This window comes from Thalassophryne amazonica, chromosome 19, assembly GCF_902500255.1.
Source record: "Thalassophryne amazonica chromosome 19, fThaAma1.1, whole genome shotgun sequence".
NCBI lineage: Eukaryota > Metazoa > Chordata > Actinopteri > Batrachoidiformes > Batrachoididae > Thalassophryne > Thalassophryne amazonica.
Genome location: NC_047121.1, coordinates 68,358,054 through 68,385,651, shown reverse-complemented (window position 1 = coordinate 68,385,651; position 27,598 = coordinate 68,358,054). Strand labels below are relative to the sequence as shown.

General features: G+C 39.8%; 1 protein-coding gene across 1 annotated transcript in view; it reads left to right on the top strand.

The window, feature by feature from the left end:
* pkdccb (protein kinase domain containing, cytoplasmic b) overlaps positions 1 to 23,314 on the top strand; it is a 29,861-nt gene extending 6,547 nt beyond the window's left edge. The window contains exons 3-7 of the mRNA XM_034159534.1: positions 2,244 to 2,515; positions 4,281 to 4,360; positions 4,608 to 4,715; positions 18,595 to 18,771; positions 22,427 to 23,314. Coding sequence (XP_034015425.1) covers positions 2,244 to 2,515; positions 4,281 to 4,360; positions 4,608 to 4,715; positions 18,595 to 18,771; positions 22,427 to 22,533 — 744 coding nt within the window. The 3' untranslated portion in view covers positions 22,534 to 23,314. The remainder of the gene's footprint in view (positions 1 to 2,243; positions 2,516 to 4,280; positions 4,361 to 4,607; positions 4,716 to 18,594; positions 18,772 to 22,426) is intronic.
* The last annotated feature ends 4,284 nt before the right edge of the window (positions 23,315 to 27,598 follow it).

Here is a 27,598-nt window from a genome sequence, read left to right as displayed (position 1 = left end):
AAATATTACATTTATGTGAATTAAGTAACAGAAAATTATATGCATATACATACATACATACATACATACATACATACATACATGCACAACAGATAAAGTAAATATTGAACACATCACCTTTTTTCTCAGTAAATAGATTCTTAAGGTCCTACCAACATGAAATTTTCACCAAATGTCCATAACAACCCAAGTAATCTACACATGCAATGAAACCAAAACACGTAAGTACAGAAATTATGTGTAATAAAATGGAACGACACAGGGAAAAATTATTGAACACTTTTACTGAAATTTATTTAATACTTTGTACAAAAGGCTTTGTTGGTAATGACCGCTTCAGGATGCCACCTGTATGGAGAAACTAGTCTCATGCATTGCTCAGGTGTAATGTTGGTCCATTCTTCCACACAGACAGTCTTCAAATCTTGAATGTTTTTTGGACCTCTTCTGTGAACTCTAATCTTTAATTCTTTCCATTGATTTTCTATTGGAATAAAGTAATCTGATTTGCTGGGCCATTCTAGCAGCTTTAGTTTCATTCTCTGAAACCAACTGAGAGTTTCCTTGACTGTGTGATCATTGTCTTGCTGAAATGTCCACCCTCGTTTCATCTTCATCACTTTGCAACACATCGCTTTTGCGACTGTGTGTCTGATGTGGTAGTATGCAGCATGAGGGGCCCCGCAGGGTACAGTGCTCTCTCCTTTCCTCTTCATGCTGTACACATCAAACTTTAGCTATAACAGGGACAGTTGTCATTTCCAGAAGTTTTCCAATGACACATCCATTGTTGGACGTGTGTCTGAGGGGAAAGATCTGGAGTACAGGGAGGTCATCACCAAGTTTGTGGCCTGGTGTGAATGAAACCACCTGTGCATCAACTCTAGCAAGATAAAGGAGGGGGTGATTGACTTCAAAAGGAAGGCTCCTCAGATTGTGCCTGTGAACATCCAGGGCTTGGACACAGAAATTGTGGAGAAGTACAAATACCTGGGTGTTCACCTTAACAACACACAAGACTGGACACACAACACAGATGTCCTGTACAGGAAAGGCCAAAGTCATCTTCACCTGATGAGAAAGCTGAGGTCCTTTGCCATGTGCGGGACACCGTTGCTAACTTTTTACGACTCTGTCATGGCATCAGCCATGCTTTATGCTATGGTCTGCTGGGGCTGTGGAAGTTTTGAGAGGGACAGGAAGAGACTCAACAGGTTAGTCAGCAGGGCTGGCTCTGTCCTGGAATGTACTCTGGACCCCATAGAGGTGGTGGGTTAATATCAGTTAGGACTGAACCAACTGATATTAATTTGCACCGACAAGGGGCAGGATTGCTTTTTAATTATTGATAGATTTCAGCTGGTGTCTTGGCTTTCCATGCCTTTTTGCACCTCCTTTTCTTCATGCCTCAGATGCTTTTTTTCTGTGTCATTTCACATTTTTACACATAACTTCATTTCAGTACTTGTTTTGGTTTCTTTGAGTATATATTACTTGGGTTGGGTTACATGGGTTGAGAGAGTGAGAGAGAGAGAGAGAGCTTCTTACTTCTGTGTGGGGTTTGTTTGTGTCTTATGGTCTAAAGGTTTCAAGGATCTATGCCCAGATGATATTTTCCGTGCTTTTATTTATTTATTTATTTTTAGATTATTTTATTGGGTTGTGTGCGCATGTGGGTGTGTCTTACTCAGGGACTAAATGCAACATTTCCTGTTGCAATTATTCACCGCTGACTATACACAGGAAAATGTTTTTAAATACCATGGATGGAATAATACCGTAATTAAATGTCTGAATTAATTGGGGGGGGGGGTTTGTTTGCTTGTTGTTTCTTTTAACTGTAACTGTCAGCGCATGAACATGCTCAGTTATGTGGCAGAGATTACAAGGTGCATCCCTGCAAGCGGCTGATTGAATTTAACTTTGCCTTTACACTCATTAACTCATGTAAAATCCTTATTTAAATACAATGTCATTTGTGCAGTTATTCTTAGTAAATCATCAGCAAAACTGTCACCACCCCAATGTGCCAAAGTTTGGAATGCCCACTAATTTAGCACTTGTTATCTGGGATGTTCGTAAATCAGGCCCTCTATGATTAGAACTTTGTCAGATTTACCGTCGCTCTGAGCAGACGGGAACGCTGCAGCACATTTAGAAAGAGGCAGAATTCCGATTGAACTTATCTGCAGTGTGACTTAATCAGACTGTTCTTCGCTGTGATGTGTCTCATATGATCGCAGGTGTGTCTGGACCTGGTCCGGCTCCTCCACTTCCTGTCGCAGTCGCCGTTGGGCTCTGTGACTCTGCTGGACTTCCAGCCGCGGCAGTTTGTCACGGTGTCTGGCGCGCTGAAACTGACGGACCTGGATGATGCCAGCGCAGAGGAGCCCACCTGTCAGATGGACACAGACTGCACCCTCCGGTTCCCCCACAGAAATTTTTCCGTGTCGTGTTCGGCCCGCGGAGTCTGTCAGAACCTGAATGAGAAGAGGAACATTTACAACGCCTACAGGTAAAACTGTCTCAGATTTGTCAGGTGATAGATGCGTGCTGGAACGATGGAGACACTGATGACTGCTGAAATATACAACCAAGTGACATCTTTACTGCTGGCGATAACAAAGTTGTACCAAAGATGGTGCTAGGGGCCGGCGTTGGGTTTTGAGCCCTTTCTAAAATATTCAAGCAGACTGATTTAAAACTTTGACCCAAATGAACCGATTGCTTTGGAAAATTTCAAAATGTTGGAAACATTTAATGGCACAGTTGTTTCAGCAAGTGACTATGTTTTGATAGATTCAAAGCACTAAATGGACCAAATGATTCAGATAATGGTTCACTATTTCAAAGTGCTCCAAATGTTACTTCAAGTAATTGATTCAGAAAGTGATTCACTGCTTATAAATGCATAACTGCTTCAGAAAATGCTACAGTGTTTCAAAACATATGAAATACTACAATGGTAATATCTAATGGACAGAGGTATGCAAAGATTAATTTCTGGCTATTCATGCAGCCAAAATTTCACATTGAGTCATTACTTCAGAAGGCAGAAACTGTGACCCAGATTGATTGTTTCAGATAGCAGAATCTTTGAACCAAATTAGTTGGTTGCTTCAGCCAGGAAAAATTTTGAATCAAATTAACTGCTTCAAGTAGCAGAACCTGTGGCCCAAAGTAATTGATTGCTTTGAAGCAAATGATGTGATTGCTTCAAAAAGCAGAAATTTTGACCCAAATGAATTGAGTGCTTCAGATGGCAGAAACTTTGACCCAAATTAATTAATTGCTTTTAACCAAATGATGTGATTGTTTCAATTAGCACAACCTTTGCTCCAAATTAATCGAGTGCTTCAGATGGCAGATATTAAAATAATAAAAAAAATTTACCTGCTTCAGATGGCAAAAAAAAACCTTTGATTCAAATGATCTGATTGCTTCAGAAACTAGAAATGCTGAACCAAATGCCCTGATTGCTTCAGATGGCTGAAATACTAAACTGTGATTGCATCAATTGCTTCAGAAATGTTTCAGGGTTTTGCAATGGTCAGAAGACCAAACAAATCGATGGCAATCGCCATTTCAGAAAATGACTGTCTCAAAATACACAAAACACTAAATGACACAACGACACATCTGCTTCCGAAAGTGATGATGTTTTGAAAGCATTAAAAGATCCAGCTGCTGCAGATTTTTACCCGAGACCAAAATATGGCCATCGGGTATTGCCAAGGTTCTGGGTCCGTCCATCTGTCTGTGTTCAGCATAAGTCCAGTCCTGTTACTGCCAGAGTCTTCAAGTTCACAGAGAACATTCTTGAGATGCAGACCTTGGACAAGTTCAAAGATGACTAACCTTGACCTGTTTAAGAGGTCAAAAGATCACATTGTTTCTTATTGTTATGCTCATACAGCGGGGGGGTATTTTAGCATTGCGTTATATTAAAGCACTGCAAAGCACTTTAGATACTAGCTGGAGCAGTTGCTACTAGAAAGTGAGAAAATGTTTAGAAATTGCAATTGATATGGAAAATCATTTCATGGACAGTGGGCACCCCCCCCCCCAATAAATTTCTGGGTACACCTCTGCGTTATACACAGGTAAAGAGTTGTGTTTTGATGCTTATATTGGCAGTTTTAACAGGAACAAAAAAAGAGACACTTTTCCTGTCAGATTTTTTGAAAGCTTTACGTGTGATGAGCCGTGTTTGATGTGAACGTGACAGGGAGGTTTGTCTAACTTTCCATGTGTCATTTCTCCTTTTGGCTTTGCCTCAGGTATTTTTTCACCTACCTGCTGCCGCACCAGGCACCACCCGGCCTCAAACACCTGGTTGATCACATCATGAACACCACGGGTAAGTGCGAGTCATCCTGACATGACAGAACGTAACCGTGGAAGATCAGAAAGCAAATTGTTATTGTAGTCGTGTAATGACACGCTTGTCTGTGTGCATCATTAAGTGGGCACGACTAACATGTGACTGAAATGAATACACGTTACCTGTTGAGATTACATCTGCCGATGACATAAATCACCTCTGTGTGTTTGGCTTTTTTTGGGGGGCGGGGGGTTATATATGGGGATGAATGCGTTCTATGCAGGTGAGCTGAAAGCTGACATCAATCAGACGTTGGCGTCCTTTGAACACATCCTCCACCTCTACAAATCTGGCCTGCACCTGGACAACCTGCTTCCATCAGTATTCAAAGGTAAAACCACAATGAATAAAGGCTACAGTTGTGGACCCTCTTTTTCTTCTTGTCCCTCACACATCGGACAGTTTACAGTTTAATTTAAAGCTGAAGTGCGTAGGATGTATTGCCACCTAGTGGTGAGACTGGCTTTATGCCATTGCCAGTGATGATTTTGGTTCCCTTCACTTTATCGCTTCTTTGGTGATGGGGATTGATGCTGCCTTGCATCTTGTGATAAACAGTATATGAGAGATGAGATGAGATTTATTGTCATTGTCATTACACGAGTGCAACAACAACGAAATTACATTTACACTCCAATTACCTCAGACAAGATACAGAAATTAATGCACAATTATTACTTGTTTACCGTAATAATGGCACACATCAGAATTAAAGACAACACATATACATTTGACATTGTTTATGTGCACTAAACCTGAAGCAGTCCGTCATCTGAATTGAGGCAAAGTGGGTGCAGGCTGCAGCAGGAGGGCACTGTGCCGCCCAGCTTGGGGATTTGAAGGGTGCAGGCTGCAGCAGGAGGGCACCGTGCCGCCCAGCTTGGGGATTTGAAGGCTGCAGCAGTAAAAACCGTGCTGCCTTTGAGGTGGCAGGGAGGAAGCCAGGGTGAGGGGAGTGGAAACACAAGGGGTGGGGGGGTAATAGGGATGGAGGGAGGGAGACATGCGTCGTGTGCAGATGAGTTAAGTTTCTGTCAGTTTTTATAATATATGATTTCTCTTTTTTCTTCTGTCTTCTGATCACACTGCTAAATGTGAAAGGCGGAGTAATAATGTCCTTTTTGAGCTCTTGTATCAACATCATAATAAATGTGTATGAGTGGAATGGTAAGAATATTTCATGAGGTGAAAGATTAAATGTTCCATTCAACGAGGCTACCGTTGCACAAATTAAAAAAACATTATTTGTTTTATATAACACCTAAAATAGATGCTTGTCATTTGACATTTTATGAATTTATACACAAGTGAAAAGGAGACTTACATTTTGGTGTTCGTCACTGGTCTTTTGAGGTCAAGAGGTTCCAAACAGTCCAACATGAACTTTCAATAGCAATCCAATCCAATCCAAATAAGTTTTGCTAATATCAACATCTGTCACGGTCTAAAAATGATGATATTGTCCGTAGTTGATGCCGTACATCGACCTCGTCTTGTTCAGACTGTCGTCTGCTTTCCTGAGTACAGTGAAAAATTGCGACAGAAATTTGGTGAGCTCTTAATCTGACAGTGTTTCTACTTCAGCAAGAGGCGTCCCAGCGAATACTGCAAATACCTCCATACGGCTTACGGCGTAGTGGATTTGTCTTTTTTTGTGTTAGAAGAATGTGCACCGTCCATAAGCTCGTTCAAATCATCATCTGTCACTAAAACAAACCTCGCCATGTTTGTTTTTAAGATAAGCGGCGGTGCCGCTAGTGTGAGTGTGCGGTGGTCACGGTGTGCAATGGTGCAAAATGTATGGAATCAAAATTGGATGTTAAATGGAACCAAATTTGAACAGAAAATGGAACAAAATGGTAAATGGGATGAATGATCCAGATCCATATCCATTAAAAGCACGGTGGCTTAGTTGTTAGCACTGTTGCCTCACAGCAAGAAGGCCATGGGTTCGATTCCCACCTGTGGCCTTTCTGTGTGGAGTTTGCATGTTCTCCCCATGTTTGCGCAGGTTTCTTCTGGGTGCTCCGGGTTCCTCCCACATCTAAAGACATGCATGTTAGGTGGGTAGGAAACTTAAAAATTATCCAGGTCTCCTTTGTAAAAGAGATCTCTGTCTCAATGGGACTAAGCTGGTTAAAATAAAAAAAAGGTTAAATATCATGTTACATACAAACCACCAATCAAATGACAAGGATGTATTTAGGTGTTATACAAACACTAATGAGTAGATAGTTATAAATGCTATACACAATTTCTACTGATAACCTCTAAATCCTGCATATTGTAGCTTTAATTTCAGTGAACTGTAGACAATCTACACTTTCTTTTTATAGTTAAAAAAAGGGGGAGTGGGGTTTGGCAGTTTTGACTGGTAGCAGAAAAGACGACAAAACCAGAAAGGTTGGATAAGCGTGCCACGTCACAGCACGCCCAAAGTTATTTCTTATACGGTGTAAAATAATATAGGCGGGATTGTATTTGAGTTATTTTGGCCTTCAGATCTTTTTGCAAAGTTTTTTGGCACTTTGGTAGTGGGAGTCGGCTGTTCTCCTCCTCTGCATGCCCCTCACCCCTCTGTCTCCATTCACCCTCGGCTCTATGAAATATTAATAACAGAACGACTGGCTGCGTTCCTGCGGTGAGGTTTTCCGTCGCCCAGATGCCGGACTGTTTACATAGCAGCACTTTGTGAATTTAATCACAGTTTCAGAGCCTGGGCGCTGACGCTGACACCAGGAGGGAATGTTTTGGCTTAACAAGGAGGTGCAATGACTCAACCCCGCGTGTGCCAAGACCTGCAAAAAAAATGTGTGCGTGCTCGTTCACCATATTGAGTTTTAAGTGCTTGGAGTTGGTGCACTTCAGATTAACGGTGGAGTTTTGTTGCTGCTATGAGGCGTCATAAAGAGAAGAGTTTTCATTTACTGTGAAATAGTTTAAGGTGAGAAAAGATTTTCATCACTATAATTTAGATTAAGTTGGTTCCCTATTAGAATGATAAACGAGCAATCAGAAACCTCAGAGATTATAGAGATGATCAGAGTCGGCAACTGAATTACCTCAATTCCCCACAATTTTGTAAAATGTTGGAATGAATCAGAGTATTAATTTTTATCTCTGTACACAAATGGGTCCCGAGGGGTGGTGTTGTACCCTGTGGTTTGTGTTGCTGTATATGTTCAATGGGGTGGGGTGGGTAGGCAGTCATGTTACTTTGGTTCAAAACACCCAGTTTTAAGATTATTTGCCTAAAACAAGGCATTCTTTGTTTTTAACCTATTTCTGTCCATCAGAGGTCACAGAGAACAATGCCAACAGTTTCTCCAACCAAAAATAGGGGCTTTCTTTTCAAATCAAGTGTTTACATAACGTAAGATGCTGTTGCAGCTCAAGGTCAAACTCCTGTTTATGATAAGTTTGTGATCAATTTTACTGGTGTCTCTTATTGTTTTAAGTGGAACAGCTCCTTCTTTTTTTTCCACATCTATCCATCCAACCATCTATTTTCTAAATTTGCCAATTAAGGGTCACGGGGTGCTGGAAGCTATACCAGAGGTGACTGAGTGAGAAGCGGGGTTCAGGCCAGGACAGTCTATTGCATGGCAGACCTTTTTCAAACATTTTTTATTTGAATCTCTGTTTCTCTGTCTCTCTCAAGGTATTTCCATGAATTACAATTCAGTTAGAAGCTCAAGGTCACACTCCTGTTTCTGACCTTTTTAGGTCAGCAGTGACAGTTATCAGTTTTACTGTAATTTTTTGTAATTCAAAAAACAAACCAAGAAGAAAAACAAGCTGAGGTTTTTAAACCTTATGTTTGCATACATTAGGATACTGTTGAAGCTTGTGGTCATACCTGTGTTTATGAACTGTTTTATCCTTTTCTAAAAGTAACGGGTGAATTTTACAAATCTCCTTTATTTACGTATTTATTTTTTTTAAGGGATGGAAAATTAACTAAATCTAAGGGCACGTTTGGATAACTTGCAATGCTGTTGCAGCTCATGGTCATACCTGTGTTTATGACCTATTTTATTCTTAGTCAAAAATGACAAAGATCAGTTTTATCTACATAAAAAAGTAACTTTGATAGATTAACATTTGAAAAAAATATAATAATAATTAAATAAGTTAATTTTTTTCATTACATTTTGAATAATTTAGTTGTATAATTTAACAAGTACGTGTATGTACTGTATTTTTTGTAGTTATATTTCTCTGAGCATATAATCAGATATCAATATGAATCTTTTTTCTTAAACAATAAAGCTGCAAAAATATTGAAATGCTTTTAAACATTAAATGATTTCCAATAAGTAGTGCTCAGCATGAAAGTATCTTACATGTCAACCCCTCAACTTGAAAACAGAATTATTTTAGGTGAACTATAACCTTTTTTCTTTTCACAAACTTCATGTTTATTGGCGTGCATGTGAGTATTTGTTGATTATCCTCATTGTTGTGTTTGTGGAATCACAGTAATCAATTTCTTTATACACTACTTTAAAAAATACAAATAATGCTGTCATATACAACTTTGATAAAAATGAGCAAAACACAAAACTTTTTCATAAAATCTTCCTAATTTCCAAATAAAATCACATTTTGCAGAAACACCTTAGTGTCTAAGACTTTGTATATTAGAAATATTCAATTACAAGTCATTTTATTTTAAAAGTCTGAAGTCTATGTGATTATATTTGGAGATAATTGTAGTGTGATTATGTTTAGTTGAGCAGACTCCTCAGAACCTTCTTGTTCTCCGACAGGTTGAGTAAAAAAAGAAAAAAAAGAAAGTGGAGTTGCGTATTGAAAGAAACAAAGACTGATGATAAATGAGGCTAAGAGGCAGCGCAGCTGAAACAGGAGCACAGAGTAATGAGCTGAGCGAGACACTCATCACGTCTTAATTTGAAATCGCTGACAGATGGAGATTCGTTGGTCATGGACCTGCTGCTTTTCCACAGCTGAGCTCCCCTGTGATTTGAAGGAGATCAGAACCTGATTGGTTGAACCTGACAGATGAGGAGGCGTCTTTTACTTCATCAAAGGGCCTGTTTTTTTTTTTTTTTCCCTCTTTCTTTCTCATTTTAATGTTCTTTGTAGCTGTTGACCGACAGAGAATGATCCTTGTGTATTGTTCTCCTCTTCGACGCTCACAGGAAGGTTCAAACTTTGTAACAGGCGAGGCTTTTGTTATGACGTGCGCCGCGTCTTTCACGTGGCTCCTGTTAATGTGGAGCAGATGATTTCTGGCCTGATCCGTGAGAAGCAAGAATGACAGTGATGAACACCAGAGCAATTGTTGGGACGATGAAGCTTGGTTGGTTTACCCTTTTTTTATTTGATAACTAGTTTTAATATGGGCTAATCTCACACAAACTTTAGTCCAAACCGTCATCATTTATGCATTTTTGTTTTTCATCAGCTTATGTATTTATTTAAACACAGCTTTGGCATGAAAAAGTTTCACAAAGTATGTGTGTTTTTCTGGAATAATTGGTAAAGAATATCCAAAATCTGGTGCAGAACCAAGCCTCTGACGTTCATTGCTGAAAAATGAAGCCAACGCAGAAGTGTGATAACTTGCAGTTCTTTGAATGGCCACTTGAGGAGGGCTCCAAAAACAGGCCTGTCCACATAGAAGCCCATGTTAAAACCTCCAACTTTGCAGCAGAAATAGCATGTTTACAAACTGCTCCAAGAACAAATTTTGGATTATATATCCAATTTCTCTCTTCATGGCAACTGTATAAGGAGTCAACATTTATACAGCTAATTAAGCTATTTTAAGCCATAAAGTCATAAGCAATTAGGTGTGTGGTTGATTTGACGTTGGAAATGATCTGGTTGTTCCAGCGGGGTGTCAGCCTGTCGATGGGGGCTAGGAGCGCGCCGCGCTCTCAGCAGTTGTGGGCCGTCCTTAAAGCGGCAGTAACACCCCATAATCTGTTTAATCCCCATAAAATCGTCCCTGAAAGCCATATTAATTTTCCGAACGGTGTCCACCTGGAGGTCTCTCACAGTTTCTGGAAAAAAATTGACGCAGCAAAGCTCCAAATCGTTCAGACATTTATTCGCAATAAAAAATAGACGAGAGGGGTGGACCACACCTCACTTAAAGCCTGCTCACAGGCGAATGACGCAACCGACAGGCATGAAAAAACTCACGCATGCACATGAGGGTTCAAGCTTGTCTGACGCAATCACACGTGATTCAAATCCATATGGTTTTTTAAAAAAATAATAAGGTCGGATACTTTTCTAACAGACCTCGTATGCGTTATTCATCTAAATTCAGTTGATCTAACCTGTTAGCCTTAGCTAGCTTTGTAACTTTGAGATAGGTCTACTTAGGCTTCATTCCTCCCATCTGTGTCATGCTGGTCTTGCCCACGTTCCATGTTTTTTTTTTTACCAATTTATGGGTTGGCCGAGGGGTAGGTGGCGTCTAGCCAACCAAGTCTTGCGGTAGTTTGTAGGACTGGGTTACAAAAAGTATATTAATCTATGGGTTCATGACGAGGGTGCGAAAATGGGGTGTTTTTGTAATGGGGCGCAAATTCATTTCGTGACAGAGGGCACAAAATGTGGGGTGAAAGGGGGGTCTGGGGGAGTCATGATTAACGTTTGGAGAGGGTAGACACTTATGCTATGGTTAGAGTTAGAAGAAGGGGAAGATTATAAATAGCAAAATATAAAAAACCGTGTCACGAAAAGCAGGCAGTTTTTGTGACGAGGCATGTAAAAACCTTCAGAATTAGCGCATTACTTTAAAAGATATGTGCAATATCATATTTTCACTTTGTAAAATTGACAGCGTCGCCAATAATGTTGATAAACTTTCCAGAATTAGTTGTTTTTAAATTAAACCATAAGTGAAAAGTTCTTTGTGATTCATGTCTTCTGCCCACTGTCTGAGTCCATGCATGTTGAAAGTAAATTATGCTTTATATATATACTCAACAAAAATATAAACGCAACACTTTTGGTTTTGCTCCCATTTTGTATGAGATGAACTCAAAGATCTAAAACTTTTTCCACATACACAATATCACCATTTCCCTCAAATATTGTTCACAAACCAGTCTAAATCTGTGATAGTGAGCACTTCTCCTTTGCTGAGATAATCCATCCCACCTCACAGGTGTGCCATACCAAGATGCTGATTAGACACCATGATTAGTGCACAGGTGTGCCTTAGACTGTCCACAATAAAAGGCCACTCTGAAAGGTGCAGTTTTGTTTTATTGGGGGGGGGGGGGGGGGATACCAGTCAGTATCTGGTGTGACCACCATATGCCTCATGCAGTGCAACACATCTCCTTTGCATCATCCGTGAAGAGAACACCTCTCCAACGTGCCAAACACCAGCGAATGTGAGCATTTGCCCACTCAAGTCGGTTACGACGACGAACTGGAGTCAGGTCGAGACCCCGATGAGGACGACGAGCATGCAGATGAGCTTCCCTGAGACAGTTTCTGACAGTTTGTGCAGAAATTCTTTGGTTATGCAAACCGATTGTTTCAGCAGCTGTCCGAGTGGCTGGTCTCAGACGATCTTGGAGGTGAACATGTTGGATGTGGAGGTCCTGGGCTGGTGTGGTTACACGTGGTCTGCGGTTGTGAGGCTGGTTGGATGTACTGCCAAATTCTCTGAAACGCCTTTGGAGATGGCTCATGGTAGAGAAATGAACATTCAATACACGAGCAACAGCTCTGGTTGACATTCCTGCTGTCAGCATGCCAATTGCACGCTCCCTCAAATCTTGCGACATCTGTGGCATTGTGCTGTGTGATAAAACTGCACCTTTCAGAGTGGCCTTTTATTGTGGGCAGTCTAAGGCACACCTGTGCACTAATCATGGTGTCTAATCAGCATCTTCGTATGGCACACCTGTGAGGTGGGATGGATTATCTCAGCAAAGGAGAAGTGCTCACTATCACAGATTTAGACTGGTTTGTGAACAATATTTGAGGGAAATGGTGATATTGTGTATGTGGAAAAAGTTTTAGATCTTTGAGTTCATCTCATACAAAATGGGAGCAAAACCAAAAGTGTTGCGTTTATATTTTTGTTGAGTGTATATATATATATATATATATATGTATATATGTATATATATATATATATATATATGTATATATATATATATATATATATATATACATACAAGGTCTGTCCATAAAGTATAGGTCCTTTTTATTTTTTTCAAAAACTATATGGATTTCATTCATATGTTTTTACGTCAGACATGCTTGAACCCTCGTGCGCATGCATGAGTTTTTCCACGCCTGTCGGTGACGTCATTCGCCTGTGAGCACTCCTTGTGGGAGGAGTCGTCCAGCCCCTCATCGGAATTCCTTTGTCTGAGAAGTTGCTGAGAGACTGGCGCTTTGTTTGATCAAAATTTTTTCTAAACCTGTGAGACACATCGAAGTGGACACGGTTCGAAAAATTAAGCTGGTTTTCAGTGAAAATTTTAACGGCTAATGAGAGATTTTGAGGTGACACTGTCGCTTTAAGGACTTCCCACGGAGTGAGACGTCGCACAGCGCTCTCAGGTGGCGTCATCAGCCTGTTTCAAGCTGAAAACCTCCACATTTCAGGCTTTATTGATCCAGGACGTCGTGAGAGAACAGAGACGTTTCAGAAGAAGTCGGTTTCAGCATTTTATCCGGATATTCCACTGTTAAAGGAGATTTTTTTAATGACAGACGTGCGGACGGGTCCGCGCGTCGGCTCGCAGCCGCCCCGACGCTCCGCCACAGGAAAAACACCTCTGTTGGAAGCCTTAAGGACAAGTTGGAACATGTCCAGCTGTTAAACAATTTCTCATATACTCACTCCACTGAAAGCCATCAAAAGCCGCCTGGATTTTACAAATGGTTATCAACACGGAGGTGTTTTTCCTGTGCCGCCGCTCCGCGCCGGCTGCGTCCCGACGCGCGGACCCGTCCCGACGCGCGGACCCGTCCGCACGTCTTTCATTAAAAAAAATCTCCTTTAACAGTGGAATATCCGGATAAAATGCTGAAACCGACTTCTTCTGAAACTTCTTTGTTCTCTGTTCTCTCACGACGTCCTGGATCAATAGAGCCTGAAATGTGGAGGTTTTAAGCTTGAAACAGGCTGATGACGCCGCCTGAGAGCGCTGCGCGACGTCTCGCACCGTGGGAAGTCCTTAAAGCGACAGAATCACCTCAAAATCTCTCATCAGCCGTTAAAATTTTCACTGAAAACCAGCTTAATTTTTCGAACCGTGTCCACTTCGATGTGTCTCACAGGTTTAGAAAAAACTTTGATCAAACAAAGCGGCAGTCTCTCAGCAACTTCTCAGACAAAGGAATTCCGACGAGGGGCTGGACGACTCCTCCCACAAGGAGTGCTCACAGGCGAATGACGTCACCGACAGGCGTGGAAAAACTCACGCATGCGCACGAGGGTTCATGCATGTCTGACGTAAAAACATATGAATGAAATCCATATAGTTTTTGAAAAAAATAAAAAGGACCTATACTTTATGGACAGCCCTCGTGTATATATATATATATATATATATATATATATATATATATATATATATATATATATATATATATATATATAGCAGCGGGCCAGGTGCATAAAGACAGAAGCACTGCCTCATTGTTTGTTTTCAGTTTGTGATCTCCTTTGAATTTAGCCAACAGCACTTACGGTGCTTAAACTCAAAACTGGCTTGGCCGACAGCGTATTGAGTCAATACTAAAAGTTAGCTGTTAGCTGTTAGCGGTTAGCTGTAGCTTTCGCTAAATTCTTTAGTAGAGCCCGACCGATATGGATTTTTTTAGGCTTATGCCGATAATGATATTTGGATTTAAAAAAATGCCAATATTTGATAAATCGGCTGATTTGCTGATAGCCGATAAATCAGCCGATATTATTATTATTTTTTTTTAAATGAATAAAATGTTCTTTTTTGGACCCTTAACAAAAAAAGGTATGAGCTAAAAGCTGAAGCTTTGTCCTCATATTAATTAACTTTATAACAGAGAAGAATTTTCAAGTTCAAAAAAAGTTGTAGTCTTACACACCTCTCTGCAGCTTCTCTCCCCCTGCCATCCCCTCATTACCCCATCCCCGTAGAGACGGTGCCTGCTCCCAGACTACCAATAACCAGCAAAAATCTATTTAAGCATACAAATTCAAAAAGAAAAAATAATATAGCACCTTCAACTGCACCACATACTAAAACAGTTAAATGTGGTCTATTAAACATTAGGTCTCTCTCTTCTAAGTCCCTGTTAGTAAATGATATAATAATTGATCAACATATGGATTTATTCTGCCTTACAGAAACCTGGTTACAGCAGGATGAATATGTTAGTTTAAATGAGTCAACACCCCCGAGTCACACTAACTGCCAGAACGCTCGTAGCACGGGCCGAGGCGGAGGATTAGCAGCAATCTTCCATTCCAGCTTATTAATTAATCAAAAACCCAGACAGAGCTTTAATTCATTTGAAAGCTTGACTCTTAGTCTTGTCCATCCAAATTGGAAGTCCCAAAAACCAGTTTTATTTGTTATTATCTATCGTCCACCTGGTCGTTACTGTGAGTTTCTCTGTGAATTTTCAGACCTTTTGTCTGACTTAGTGCTTAGCTCAGATAAGATAATTATAGTGGGCGATTTTAACATCCACACAGATGCTGAGAATGACAGCCTCAACACTGCATTTAATCTATTATTAGACTCAATTGGCTTTGCTCAAAATGTAAATGAGTCCACCCACCACTTTAATCATACCTTAGATCTTGTTCTGACTTATGGTATGGAAATTGAAGACTTAACAGTATTCCCTGAAAACTCCCTTCTGTCTGATCTTTTCTTAATAACATTTACATTTACTCTGATGGACTACCCAGCAATGGGGAATAAGTTTCATTACACTAGAAGTCTTTCAGAAAGCGCTGTAACTAGGTTTAAGGATATGATTCCTTCTTATGTTCTCTAATGCCATATACCAACACAGTGCAGAGTAGCTACCTAAACTCTGTAAGTGAGATAGAGTATCTCGTCAATAGTTTTACATCCTCATTGAAGACAACTTTGGATGCTGTAGCTCCTCTGAAAAAGAAAGCTTTAAATCAGAAGTGCCTGACTCCGTGGTATAACTCACAAACTCGCAGCTTAAAGCAGATAACCCGTAAGTTGGAGAGGAAATGGCGTCTCACTAATTTACAAGATCTTCACTTAGCCTGGAAAAAGAGTCTGTTGCTCTATAAAAAAGCCCTCTGCAAAGCTAGGACATCTTACTACTCATCACTAATTGAAGAAAATAAGAACAACCCCAGGTTTCTTTTCAGCACTGTAGCCAGGCTGACAAAGAGTCAGAGCTCTATTGAGCCGAGTATTCCTTTAACTTTAACTAGTAATGACTTCATGACTTTCTTTGCTAATAAAATTTTAACTATTAGAGAAAAAATTACTCATAACCATCCCAAAGATGTATCGTTATCTTTGGCTGCTTTCAGTGACGCCGGTATTTGGTTAGACTCTTTCTCTCCAATTGTTCTGTATGATGTATTTTCATTAGTTATTTCCTCCAAACCATCAACATGTCTATTAGACCCCATTCCTACCAGGCTGCTTAAGGAAGCCCTACCATTAATTAATGCTTCGATCTTAAATATGATCAATCTATCTTTATTAGTTGGCTATGTACCACAGGCTTTTAAGGTGGCAGTAATTAAACCATTACTTGGTCTAATGGTCTATTTGAAGAGTTTCAGTCAGGTTTTAGAATTCATCATAGTACAGAAACAGCATTAGTGAAGGTTACAAATGATCTTCTTATGGCCTCAGACAGTGGACTCATCTCTGTACTTGTTCTGTTAGACCTCAGTGCAGCTTTTGATACTGTTGACCATAAAATTTTATTAGAGATTAGAGCATGCCATAGGTATTAAAGGCACTGCGCTGCGGTGGTTTGAATCACATTTATCTAATAGATTACAATTTGTTCATGTAAATGGGGAATCTTCTTCACAGACTAAGGTTAATTATGGAGTTCCACAAGGTTCTGTGCTAGGACCAATTTTATTCACTTTATACATGCTTCCCTTAGGCAGTATTATTAGACGGCATTTCTTAAATTTTCATTGTTACGCAGATGATACCCAGCTTTATCTATCCATGAAGCCAGAGGACACACACCAATTAGCTAAACTGCAGGATTGTCTTACAGACATAAAGACATGGATGACCTCTAATTTCCTGCTTTTAAACTCAGATAAAACTGAAGTTATTGTACTTGGCCCCACAAATCTTAGAAACATGGTGTCTAACCAGATCCTTACTCTGGATGGCATTACCCTGACCTCTAGTAATACTGTGAGAAATCTTGGAGTCATTTTTCATCAGGATATGTCATTTAATGTGCATATTAAACAAATATGTAGGACTGCTTTTTTGCATTTGTGCAATATCTCTAAAATTAGAAAGGTCTTGTATGCTGAAAAACTAGTTCATGTATTTATTTCCTCTAGGCTGGACTATTGTAATTCATTATTATCAGGTTGTCCTAAAGGTTCCCTGAAAAGCCTTCAGTTAATTCAAAATGCTGCAGCTAGAGTGCTGACGGGGACTAGAAGGAGAGAGCATATCTCACCCATATTGGCCTCTCTTCATTGGCTTCCTGTAAATTCTAGAATAGAATTTAAAATTCTTCTTCTTACTTATAAGGTTTTGAATAATCAGGTCTCATCTTATCTTAGGGACCTCATAACCTTCAGCTTTCAGGCTCCTCTCCTGTGGAACCAGCTCCTAATTCGGATCAGGGAGACAGACATCCTCTCTACTTTTAGGATTAGGCTTAAAACTTTCCTTTTTGCTAAAGCTTATAGTTAGGGCTGGATCAGGTGACCCTGAACCATCCCTTAGTTATGCTGCTATAGACTGCTGGGGAGTTCCCATGATGCACTGAGTGTTTCTTTTTCTTTTTGCTCTGTATGCACCACTCTACATTTAATCATTAGTGATCGATCTCTGCTCTCTTCCACAGCATGTCCTTTTCCTGGTTCTCTCTCTCAGCCCCAACCAGTCCCAGCAGAAGACTGCCCCTCCCTGAGCCTGGTTCTGCTGGAGGTTTCTTCCTGTTAAAAGGGAGTTTTTCCTTCCCACTGTTGCCAAGTGCTTGCTCACAGGGGGTCATTTTGACCGTTGGGGTTTTTCCGTAATTATTGTATGGCCTTGCCTTACAATATAAAGCGCCTTGGGGCAACTGTTTGTTGTGATTTGGCGCTATATAAATAAAATTGATTTGATTTGATTTGAAAAAATGCAATCAAGAATTAAACCTTTGTGAAATTAGCAAATACATATCCTTAAAAAGAGTTGTGAAATACATCTGATCTTGTACCTCTTGTTGCTGCAACTTAGATATAGGTTTAGGATAAGGATATAGATCCTTATAAACTTACTTGTATGGTTTTGTCAGTCAATCAGTGCAGTGTGACGGCGAACTACGGGGGCCGGTGATGAACACATTTAAGCAGGGGTGTAAGCAGCTCTCAGTTGAGCTCCATCTACTGGACAAACGGTGCAAGGACATTTTACATTGCCGACACAAACATTATTTCAGTAACTGTTCTGTTTATGAGACATTATCGGCGGTCTATCGGCAAAGTTTTGGCCGATAGTGAGTACTGTGAAAAGGGCTTATATTGGCTGATATATCGGTTGGGCTCTATTCTTTAGCATTTTATCAGTTCAGCGTTATAAAAGTTAACTTTTCAGTTAGCGGCTTAGCGGTTATCGAAACTAACTTTTTGGTTAGCTGTTCCGACCACTGCATATTTTTACCTGAGATTGTCAAATAATTGTGAATGTGCTCTTTTCTCCTGTTAAAAAAAAAGTGTATATATATATATATATATATATATATATATATATATATATATATATATATTTCACAATAAGACATTGTTCTTTCTTTAAACTGCATTCTTCACCTTTTAAACCTGTAAATCATAGCCAGAGTTTCATGAATTCAGGAAATATGTCTCGACAATGCATCATTATTGCCATCATTCTCTTCGTTCTTTCTCTTTATGCTTTTCATCCAGCACTCCATGTTTTTACCCAGGGGGCTCATTAAACTATCACTCTATCTTCAGCAAACATTTCAGAGTCTTTGCTCATATGTTCCTCTTCTGTGGCCAGATTACACTGTCATGCAAGGAATGAGGACTTCTGGGAATGTGGAGTACCGCTGCTGGCCTTCCTACAGCCAGCAGGGCTGCGTGCTGTCGGTCTACGGCATCCAAGAGGCCGCGTATATCTGTAACTCCCACTCTCAGTGCACCAGCTTCAGCCTCAGTGGGCAGACAACTTGGTCAGGTCAGTAAACGCCACTGCCGTGCCATCTTAACCCAAAATTACCAAATGGTGATGCTTTGTCAGAACCTGTTGGTATCATGGAAAGTGTCCACTAAATGCATTTTCCGTTTTCGCAGGAATACTAACTCATCGGTACAAGCCCGTAACTATGTGACCTTGACCACAAGCATGATGACATGCATATCCTGGGTTCCTTTGAAAGCATTGTTTGTGCGTGTAGTCCTATCAGGATAATTACATTATCAACTTCTCGTAATATGTATGTTAGAGATGTAACAATTTACGAATACGAATCAGAGATTGATTTTAACCTTCTGGGGTCCGAGGGCATTTTTTGGACAGTTCACTCGCCTGGCATAAATGTTTTATTATTGCTGTTAACAGCTCTCCCTGCATCCCACAATCAAGTTTTATGTCTCTTTTTTTCAGGACAACCTGTGCTTTCAGAATATATATGTTTTTGTTGTGTTTTCTAAGTGTAATAAAGGTTTACAATCAAAAATAGGCAAGGAAAAAATAAAGCGAAAAATAATTTTCCACACACATTTATTCAAAACACACCAAACTATAATAAACAACTTCTTTTTGACACTTTATAAAGGTAATTTGAGGTCTTGTGTGAAAGACTGTACAACAAAAAGGTTCAAACAATAAACACAAATGCACATTTTGAACAATATATACAAAATGGTCTATGCGTTTTGTTCTCCATTGATATGGTAAACAGTGCTTTACGCAAAGAAAGCAACAGAGTTATCCAGTAACATTCACATGCAAACTAGTGGAGCAATCCTGATAGTTACACACTCTCTGTTTGACCATGTCAGACTGTCATCAGAGGCTCTCTGTCTGCTCCTGCTTTCACTGAACGCTGTGCATAATGGCGCAGGACACACTGAGTATGTACTAATAGTATGTACTCATTGGAGCACCCGGGGGCTATTCCAACGGACCAACTAGTAACATATCACTCCTGAAAACGATCTTTGGCTTTTCACGTGAGGTAAATCTGCCCTACGATTGGATTTTGGAAAACCATGTGATGGTGAACCAATTACAATTGGACACTCACATTGCGCACGTCATCACACAGCTTCTGTGAGGAGTACAAAGATGGCCGATGGCTGACTCGAAAGTCTGCGGAGTTAACTTTTCAGCAAAAAAAAAAAGTAAATTTCTATCTCATATCAATATAAAGTTATTAATAATTTAGTAAAGCTTGGTCTTATCCGTTGTATACGACGGCGTCGGCCCCAGAGGGTTAAAGTAAATGATATGGCTACATTGATTTGCGGACATCTGCATTGAGTTTCATGTTACGAATTAGTTGAGTAAAGCTGTTATGCTGCTACTTCTGTGTCTTGAAATGCTCATAAACATTCAGAGGTCAGCGCAAGACTCTTATGGTTTCATATTGAAAAGGTCTGTTTAAGGGCTTGTTAAAGTTAACAAGAGAGCTCTGCCTGGGTTAAGAACTCAGTCTGGGTTAGGGTTAGCATTCGGATAGGGGTAGGGTTCAGGGTTAGCCCTGGGCACAGTTCATACATGGGGCCAAGGCTGCAGCAGGTCAACTTCTCCTGTATCCTTGTTAAATGCCCATTTTTGCTTCCATGTTGCTGCAAGGCTATCTTGTTTCTGGCTGGCTCATCACTGCATCGTCTCTGCTGCACAGTGGAATTAAATTTTAATAAAATTGGGGAGTTCAAACATCACATCAAACATGATGTTAGATGAATTTCAGCACATGCTGTGCTAACAGGGTTAAAACAACTGGCCTCTTCTTCTGGGCTTCTTGTACTGTGATGCTGCCCCCATTGGTGAGCAAAACTCGTGCAGAGGCAACACCTTGGTGCTGCAGCACAGTAGTAAAAACCCTGAAGAAAATCACCAGCCTTTTATGAAATGAGTATTTCAAGGTAAGAACACGACGTTTGGCTTATTCCAATTTATCATGGAAAATCAGTGTCTACATTAAACAAAAATTTGAGTCTGATTGCATCGTATTGTATCAAATCAATTTGTTCCATACTGAAAAGCATTGTCCCTAAGTCGGATTGTAGCCCAAGTATCTCGATACACGTCGGATCGTTTTATGAGACATGCAGACCCCTAATGCCACGTTCACACTGGACGCCACGCGAGCGACAGCGGTGTCAGGTTGCCATGTAATCCCTATGGAAGGATGCGTTGTGGCGCCACAAAAGTTCAAGCCATGCAATGCGACGCGAATGGACGCGAATCAAGCGACGCAAATAAAGCGATTGGCGCATTTGTGGCGCGATATCGCATTGCATCGCGTCGCGTCGCCCTTTTCCCCAAGTTGAAAAATCTGAACTTTTTCGTCTTGTCGTGCCGCGATGACCAATCAGGGACTGGATATGTAGTGACGTGGAGATGTCTGGAGTTTATACTTGATGTGGACATGTCCCTTTTGTCCTTTATTTATTTAACACAATTATGACAGAGTTGGAGAGGAGAGCGATGAACTGCAGCAGCCAGTTTTTTTTCTTTGTTCACATGTGCACGCGCGAACGAATCGTCCGTGAAGATAATTTTATTAACTACACATATGTATAATAAAACAAATGGTTACTGGTTTATAACACAGTTATGACAGAGTTGGAGAGTAGAGCAAGGAACTGCAGCAGCAGCCAGTTATTTTTTTCTTTGTTCACATGTGCGCCCGCGAATGAGACAGGAGGTCCTCAAACTGGATCCTGGAGAGGCAGAAGTATCGCTGAAAGCGGCCGTCATCCAGATGTACCTCCTTCAGCAAAAGATGAATTTGTGGCGTTGCGTGGCATCCAGTGTGAACGCGACATAATATATGGAGATGACCTCGACTATTTTTATGGAAACTCAATATGGCTCATTGCTTTGCATGTTTGTTTACACATGAATGTTACCATCTGGTAATTTAGCTGAATGAAGGGGGAAAAGATGAGACACATTTTACTGTCCTTTATGGACACGATTTCCATCCTCTCGTCTGGTGTCTGCCTCGCGGCTCCACTTACACTTGAATTGAATGAATTGAAGCTTTGTTGGCTGTTGGTGATTGTTTTTTGCTTCACGAGTGTCCTTCAGAAAGTTTCCAACCTCACCCAGAAACAAGTACAATCACTAAAATGCTTGAGTTTTTCCTACATATTATAAACACTTTATAAAGCAGAGGAAGGAACATAAGGCTCTGCAAGGTTTGCTAGATAAAATGCTGTAATACTTTTTAATATTTGTAAAGCTGTGGGATTACTTCAGAGCTTTACAGAAAGTGCGCTTTCAAATGTGTCGTTAAACCGATGATGTAATAATGTAAAATTGTTCTGACAAAGAGTTGCTGTGTACGGAAGCCCATTGCCTTCACTGGATTAAAAAAATTGGATCCCTGATCTCGTAATTACAAGAAAAGAAGAAAAATTAACCAGTGCGGTGTGCTTCTGTAGCTAGGTGACGATGGTTTCACTGTATGTTTGACCTCTGAGCTCAGTCTCGTCAGAATGAAACTGGTTTCATGAATACGTAGTGACGACGCCTTAAATTAGCTCCTGCTTCTACAGTCTATTAATGCTTCTGAAAATGTCTAAACGTTATTAAGGAATAGCGAGTCCAAATGTGTCACGTGCTGACGTGTTTTGCACTACTTGTGTCTTTGCAGGTCGCGTCTTGGCCTCTTTCAGGAGTGGCTTCAGCCGCCTGGTTCCCGATCAGATGTCGGAGGTGTATGTGAGGAAAGCCAAAAGTCCTCAGAATTCAACAGGGTGACTTGGGGGAGACAAAGAGGAGAACAGTGTTTGCAGAAGACACTCGGCCGGTGATATGAAGCAATTAAAATGTTTTCAGTCGAGTACTGAAGGTGTTTGGGATGTGTGGAATTGCTGGAGGAAGGAGGAGACGTTTGAAGTGAATGTGATGTATTTTCTGGGCTTCTACTCAGTGACTGTTTGATCTAAGTGCCAGATCACAGCATCTGCCAGCTACTATATAAAGGGGTTTCCCTTCAGGTACAATTGCGGGGGGGCTGTGCGGCCACACCTTGTACCGCCAACGTATATATATATTTTTTCTTTTTCCACCTTGCCTTTGTTTACCGCGTGTTTTGGCTTCCGTTGTTGGGCCGGGCCGCAGTCGTTGCTCATGAAACCAAAGCGGCTGCAGCTCCACGTTTGAAGCCCGAGAAGGAGAAAAAGAAAACAAGCTCTTATGCAAATAGACTTTGAAGTTAAGGCGCTGAGGTTTCGGCGGGTTTTTACACGGTTCACTGGCTTAGCTGCGCCGCGCTCTGAGATTGTCGCAAAAGCATGTTAGCATTTACACGTCATCAGTGAAAGATGATTAAAACCATTCCAGCCTGTTAGGTTCTATGTTCTTATATGAGGAAATGTTCTGTCACGACTATGCAATGTAGTACGTTATATGTGCACCTTGTGGGTGAAACTTTTATTTTCAATGAAAAGTCAAAATCAGTGTTTTGTTTTTGTTTTTTATAATTGTTGGAAATGTAAAAGGTTACAATTTGTAATTTGTATAAAAAATATGCTTTCTACTTTTATGGCCATTTTGCTTTTTATTTTAATTTTACTGAGTGCAGCAACAGTTAACAGACTGTTTATTTCTCATTAGCACCTTCACGAGTGAGTGTCAGGGGTTTGACGGGGGAGGGAAAACCTGCACGTGTGTGTGTGTGTGTGTGTGTGTTTTATGTGCCTGCATCTACAATCTGCAGCTGATGTGAATGGCCGGGATGCTCGGCGGCGTTTGCACAATAGCAGAGGAATGCATTGAAAATGCCGTGCCATGCTGAGTTCATTATCAGCCTTAATTAATACATGGAAATGAGCTCACTTGCTGTTCTTTTCACATGAGGCATTGCTGTAAGACAAATCAGGACGGTCAGATCCCACTATGTGGTTTGCAGACAAAGCCTGTGCCATCTGTGCGCGTCAGGCTGCAGATAAGGGCGAAGCTTCAGGGATTAGTAAAGTCAGGGTCGCGGAAAGAATTATCACATTTTGTTTATTACATATTTATGTAATTTTTTTTTTTTAAAGAACAAAATTGTACTTGTTTCTTAAATGTGAGGATTTGCTCCTTTTCCATTTTATTTGAGATTAATTGGTGTTAGATTGTTACACATCAACCGCAAACTGCTTTTAAATGACTTCAGACTGGTTTGAAAGTCTTTAAAGCAAGAGTTTTTTTTTTTTGTTTTGTTTTTTTTAAGATGTCTTCAAATGATAAATGCTTTCAACCCATCTTTAATCTGGTTGGAGATAATCTGGTTTTAAACTATTTTACATGAGGGAGAGATGAGGTTGGAATATATTTTAAAAAATTTCAGAATTAGATATAGATTTTTATGCTCATTTATTTTGTAACAGTATTTAATCTGATTAATTAGATAATGTGGTTTTAAACTATTCTATACCAAGAGTATGGTAGTTTAAAATGCCTTTGAACATGTTTAAATAATTTTAAAAACCGGTTTAAATATATCTTATGTAACATGTTTTTCTATCTTTAAACACATTTAATCCAAATATAAAATGGTTTTAATTTTTTTATCAGAAAAATTTGATTATCTGCTTTTAAGATATTCTGCACCAAGAGTACAAGTAAACCGGTTTAAAATGCCTTTAAATTGTTTAAAAAAAAAACTGCTTTAAAAGTTATTTTGTTCTATCTTTAAACCATTTAAACCAACTACAGAATGTTTTTTTATCTCAGTAATTAAATAACCTAGTAATTTTTGTACCAAGAGTAAACCGATATAAAATACCTTTAAATTGCTTAAAGTAATTTTAAAAACAGCTTTGAAAGTTAGTTATATCTTTAAACACATTTAAACTAACTACAAAATGGTTTTAAGTTAGTTTTTTTTATCTGAATAATTAAATAATCTGGTTTTAAAATATTCTGTACAAAGAGTAAACTGCTTTAAAATGCCTTTGAATAACTTCAAATAATTGAAAATAAATAAATAAATTTTAAAAAACTGTCTTAAATGTTATTTTGTTCTATCTTTAAAACATTAACTCAACTGTGAAATTAATTAAAGTCTCCTTAATCTGATTAATTAGATGTCAGTTTAAACTTTTCTGTACAGTTTTAAACTGATTTGGAACCAATTCAGTTGTCACGTGATAATTCATGAATCATGAAACATCATTTTTGCCACCCAGTGCCCCTGATTTTTAAATAGCAAATGTAATTGCACTCATCTGTGCACAATGAGTACATTGGTCTTAAAATTAGGTGCAGTTGGTGCAGTGTTGGTTCATTTCTGTGGTTTAGTGGCCGAATGCGATTGTACAATAAACCAACAAAAATCTGGTCTAAAGTCCAGTCCAGAGTTTTCAGAAAACAGCTTTGTTATAAAACACTAAATGTCAGAATTTCTTCAGACATTGATGCAGTTTGAAATGTTAATTGAACCACTTGTTATAGATAAGTTTCAATTAATTTTATAAAGTGCCAAATCACAAGTCACCCCAAGGCACTTCACAAGAGAAAGGTCTGACCTTACCAACCCCCCGGAGCAAGCAGGCGAAACTCCATCAGGTGTAATTTGTGGAAGAAACCTCAAGCAGACCAAACTCAGTGGGGTGGCCAACTGATTATGACATTCTAATAATAGCACTAGATTAAACAAGTGCTTTCAAATGTGAGCCACTGAAACTGAAAAGATTCAGTGTTTCAAAATGCTTGAAAGAGTAAAATAACATCTAGTAGATGGTAATGTTGTTAGTTTTATTCACAAACTAAACCACAAAAAAATTACACATAGTTCATTCATGAAAACAATCATTTTTTGCAGTATTTCATCAAAAAGAAACCACCTGGATGATCCCGACCGCAATCTGTGTCATCTCATTGGTGAAACAAAACGACCAAAAACGGATTTTCTAAACCACATGTAAAGAAATTCTGATTCCAGTTGAAGCTGCAGTTTAAGTTCTTTCAGTGCTCACCACGAGTGCCGACTTGAAAAGACACGTTCTGTCTACAAATGGCACTTTATGGATGAGACATCGACGAGGCCTCGGGCTCCTCTTCACTGCACGCTGGCCCCTTGTTGTCTGGACAAAGCTGCATGATTACAGTCTGATTATGGAGATAAAGAGTCTGAGTCTGATCAGATAAGATCACAACAGCACAGCTGGACTGATGGGAACCACAGCTTGTTTTTAGTCATTTTTTTAATCTGCACTTCACTTCAAAACACTGAAGAATCAGCCGATCAGATTCTACGGTTTGCGTCTTCATTTTGTGCACATTTTGTGCAGATCTAACATGCATGTTAGATCTGAGCAGGAATTCAGAGGAATGAAGGGTTTCCACACGTGACCTTTACTGAAATTCTGGATGCCGTTTTAACTCTCTGAAGCCTTCAGTTGTGGTTCTTCCTGCTCGAAGAAATCGTCTGCTCAATTTATCTTGGCTTCTGTCGTTTGTACAGAACTAATGGATGTTCTGGTTTTCCACGGCTCTTGCAGATCTTCCTTTAAACTGAAATGTTTGTAAATCATAGTTGTAGGAAGTTGGGGGGGCATTTGTGCTCCTCCCTCCCACCACTTTTTCCTCCTCAACACATTTTTTACACTGCAGTTCTCTGGATTTCATCAATCGTAATCCTGCCCTGGACCCCGACCCCCACTCAAAAAAAGATACACTTTCGGTTATCCAGACGCTCCTTCTAGCCCCTCCCACTTATGTTAGGGAGTTGATCCAAATATATTTTTTCAACTGTGACAAGGCAGTAACCAAGTTGTGAATTTCCCAATCTAAACATCAGGCACTGATTGGCTAAGAGCACTGATGTCGTCATTGCGACCTAGTTGTCGCAGATATGTGGCGGACGTGATGAAACTAACTTCACAGTCAAACAAAAACCAAGAATCTGTCATTAAATATCACATAATTGAATACAGAAAAACTTGAATGTTTAGCGTTATTGTTATAGGAGAGAGATAACGTACAACTAGGCCACTATTTCTGCTAGAACACAGCGCCCCTTGGTGGTCACGAACAAAAGGCACATTTGTCACCAGTCTTCTGTGTGCGACTCCTGTTGTGGAGGAGTTCTCACACTGGGGACAAGTCTACACTGAAGCCTGGGTTTTACTTCTGTTTGGCTACATATCAGCATTGTCGTCACATTTGCGATCAACGCTAACTACGGAAATGGACGGAGCCTTGTCTACACTCTGCACTCATTTTGTCCATATTTGTCCACATTTTTGGAAAGTTTATGGCTATGGACAAAATTAAGTGGCATCGCAGGAAATTGTAGCTGAAGCGGAACACAACACCTGGCAACATCTGTACAAAATAACTACACTTGGACACAGGTACACCGCAATATAACAGCTAGCAATGGATAAGTGCCCTCTAGTGGATGTGTTTGTTAACATGTATGTGGACAGTGATGGCTACATTGTTTGAAACACACATGTAGCTTTTTCACAACTGTAAGTTGTGCTTGTCAGGAGAAATTCTGTCCTTCCATACTTCCTTCCAGCAAACTTTCATATTTTCAAACTCAAGAGTCGTAATACTCGCAAAAACAAATTTTTATATGTTAATTCTGGGAGGTCAAAGCTTTGCGTACCAAGAAAAAACAAAACAAAACCATACACTCCTGACATTTATAAATATCTTTTTCACTTAATTTTTAATTTCAAGAAAGTAGTGTACCAGAAGCCCTGAAATGTTCACAAAATGTGCAGCAAGGTCTCGACTGTTTATTCATTTGAGAAGTTAACTTTTACCGAAAATAAGATGGGCTCACAGCCAAAAAAATCAACTTACAGTTGTGTCCTTTGCTCTT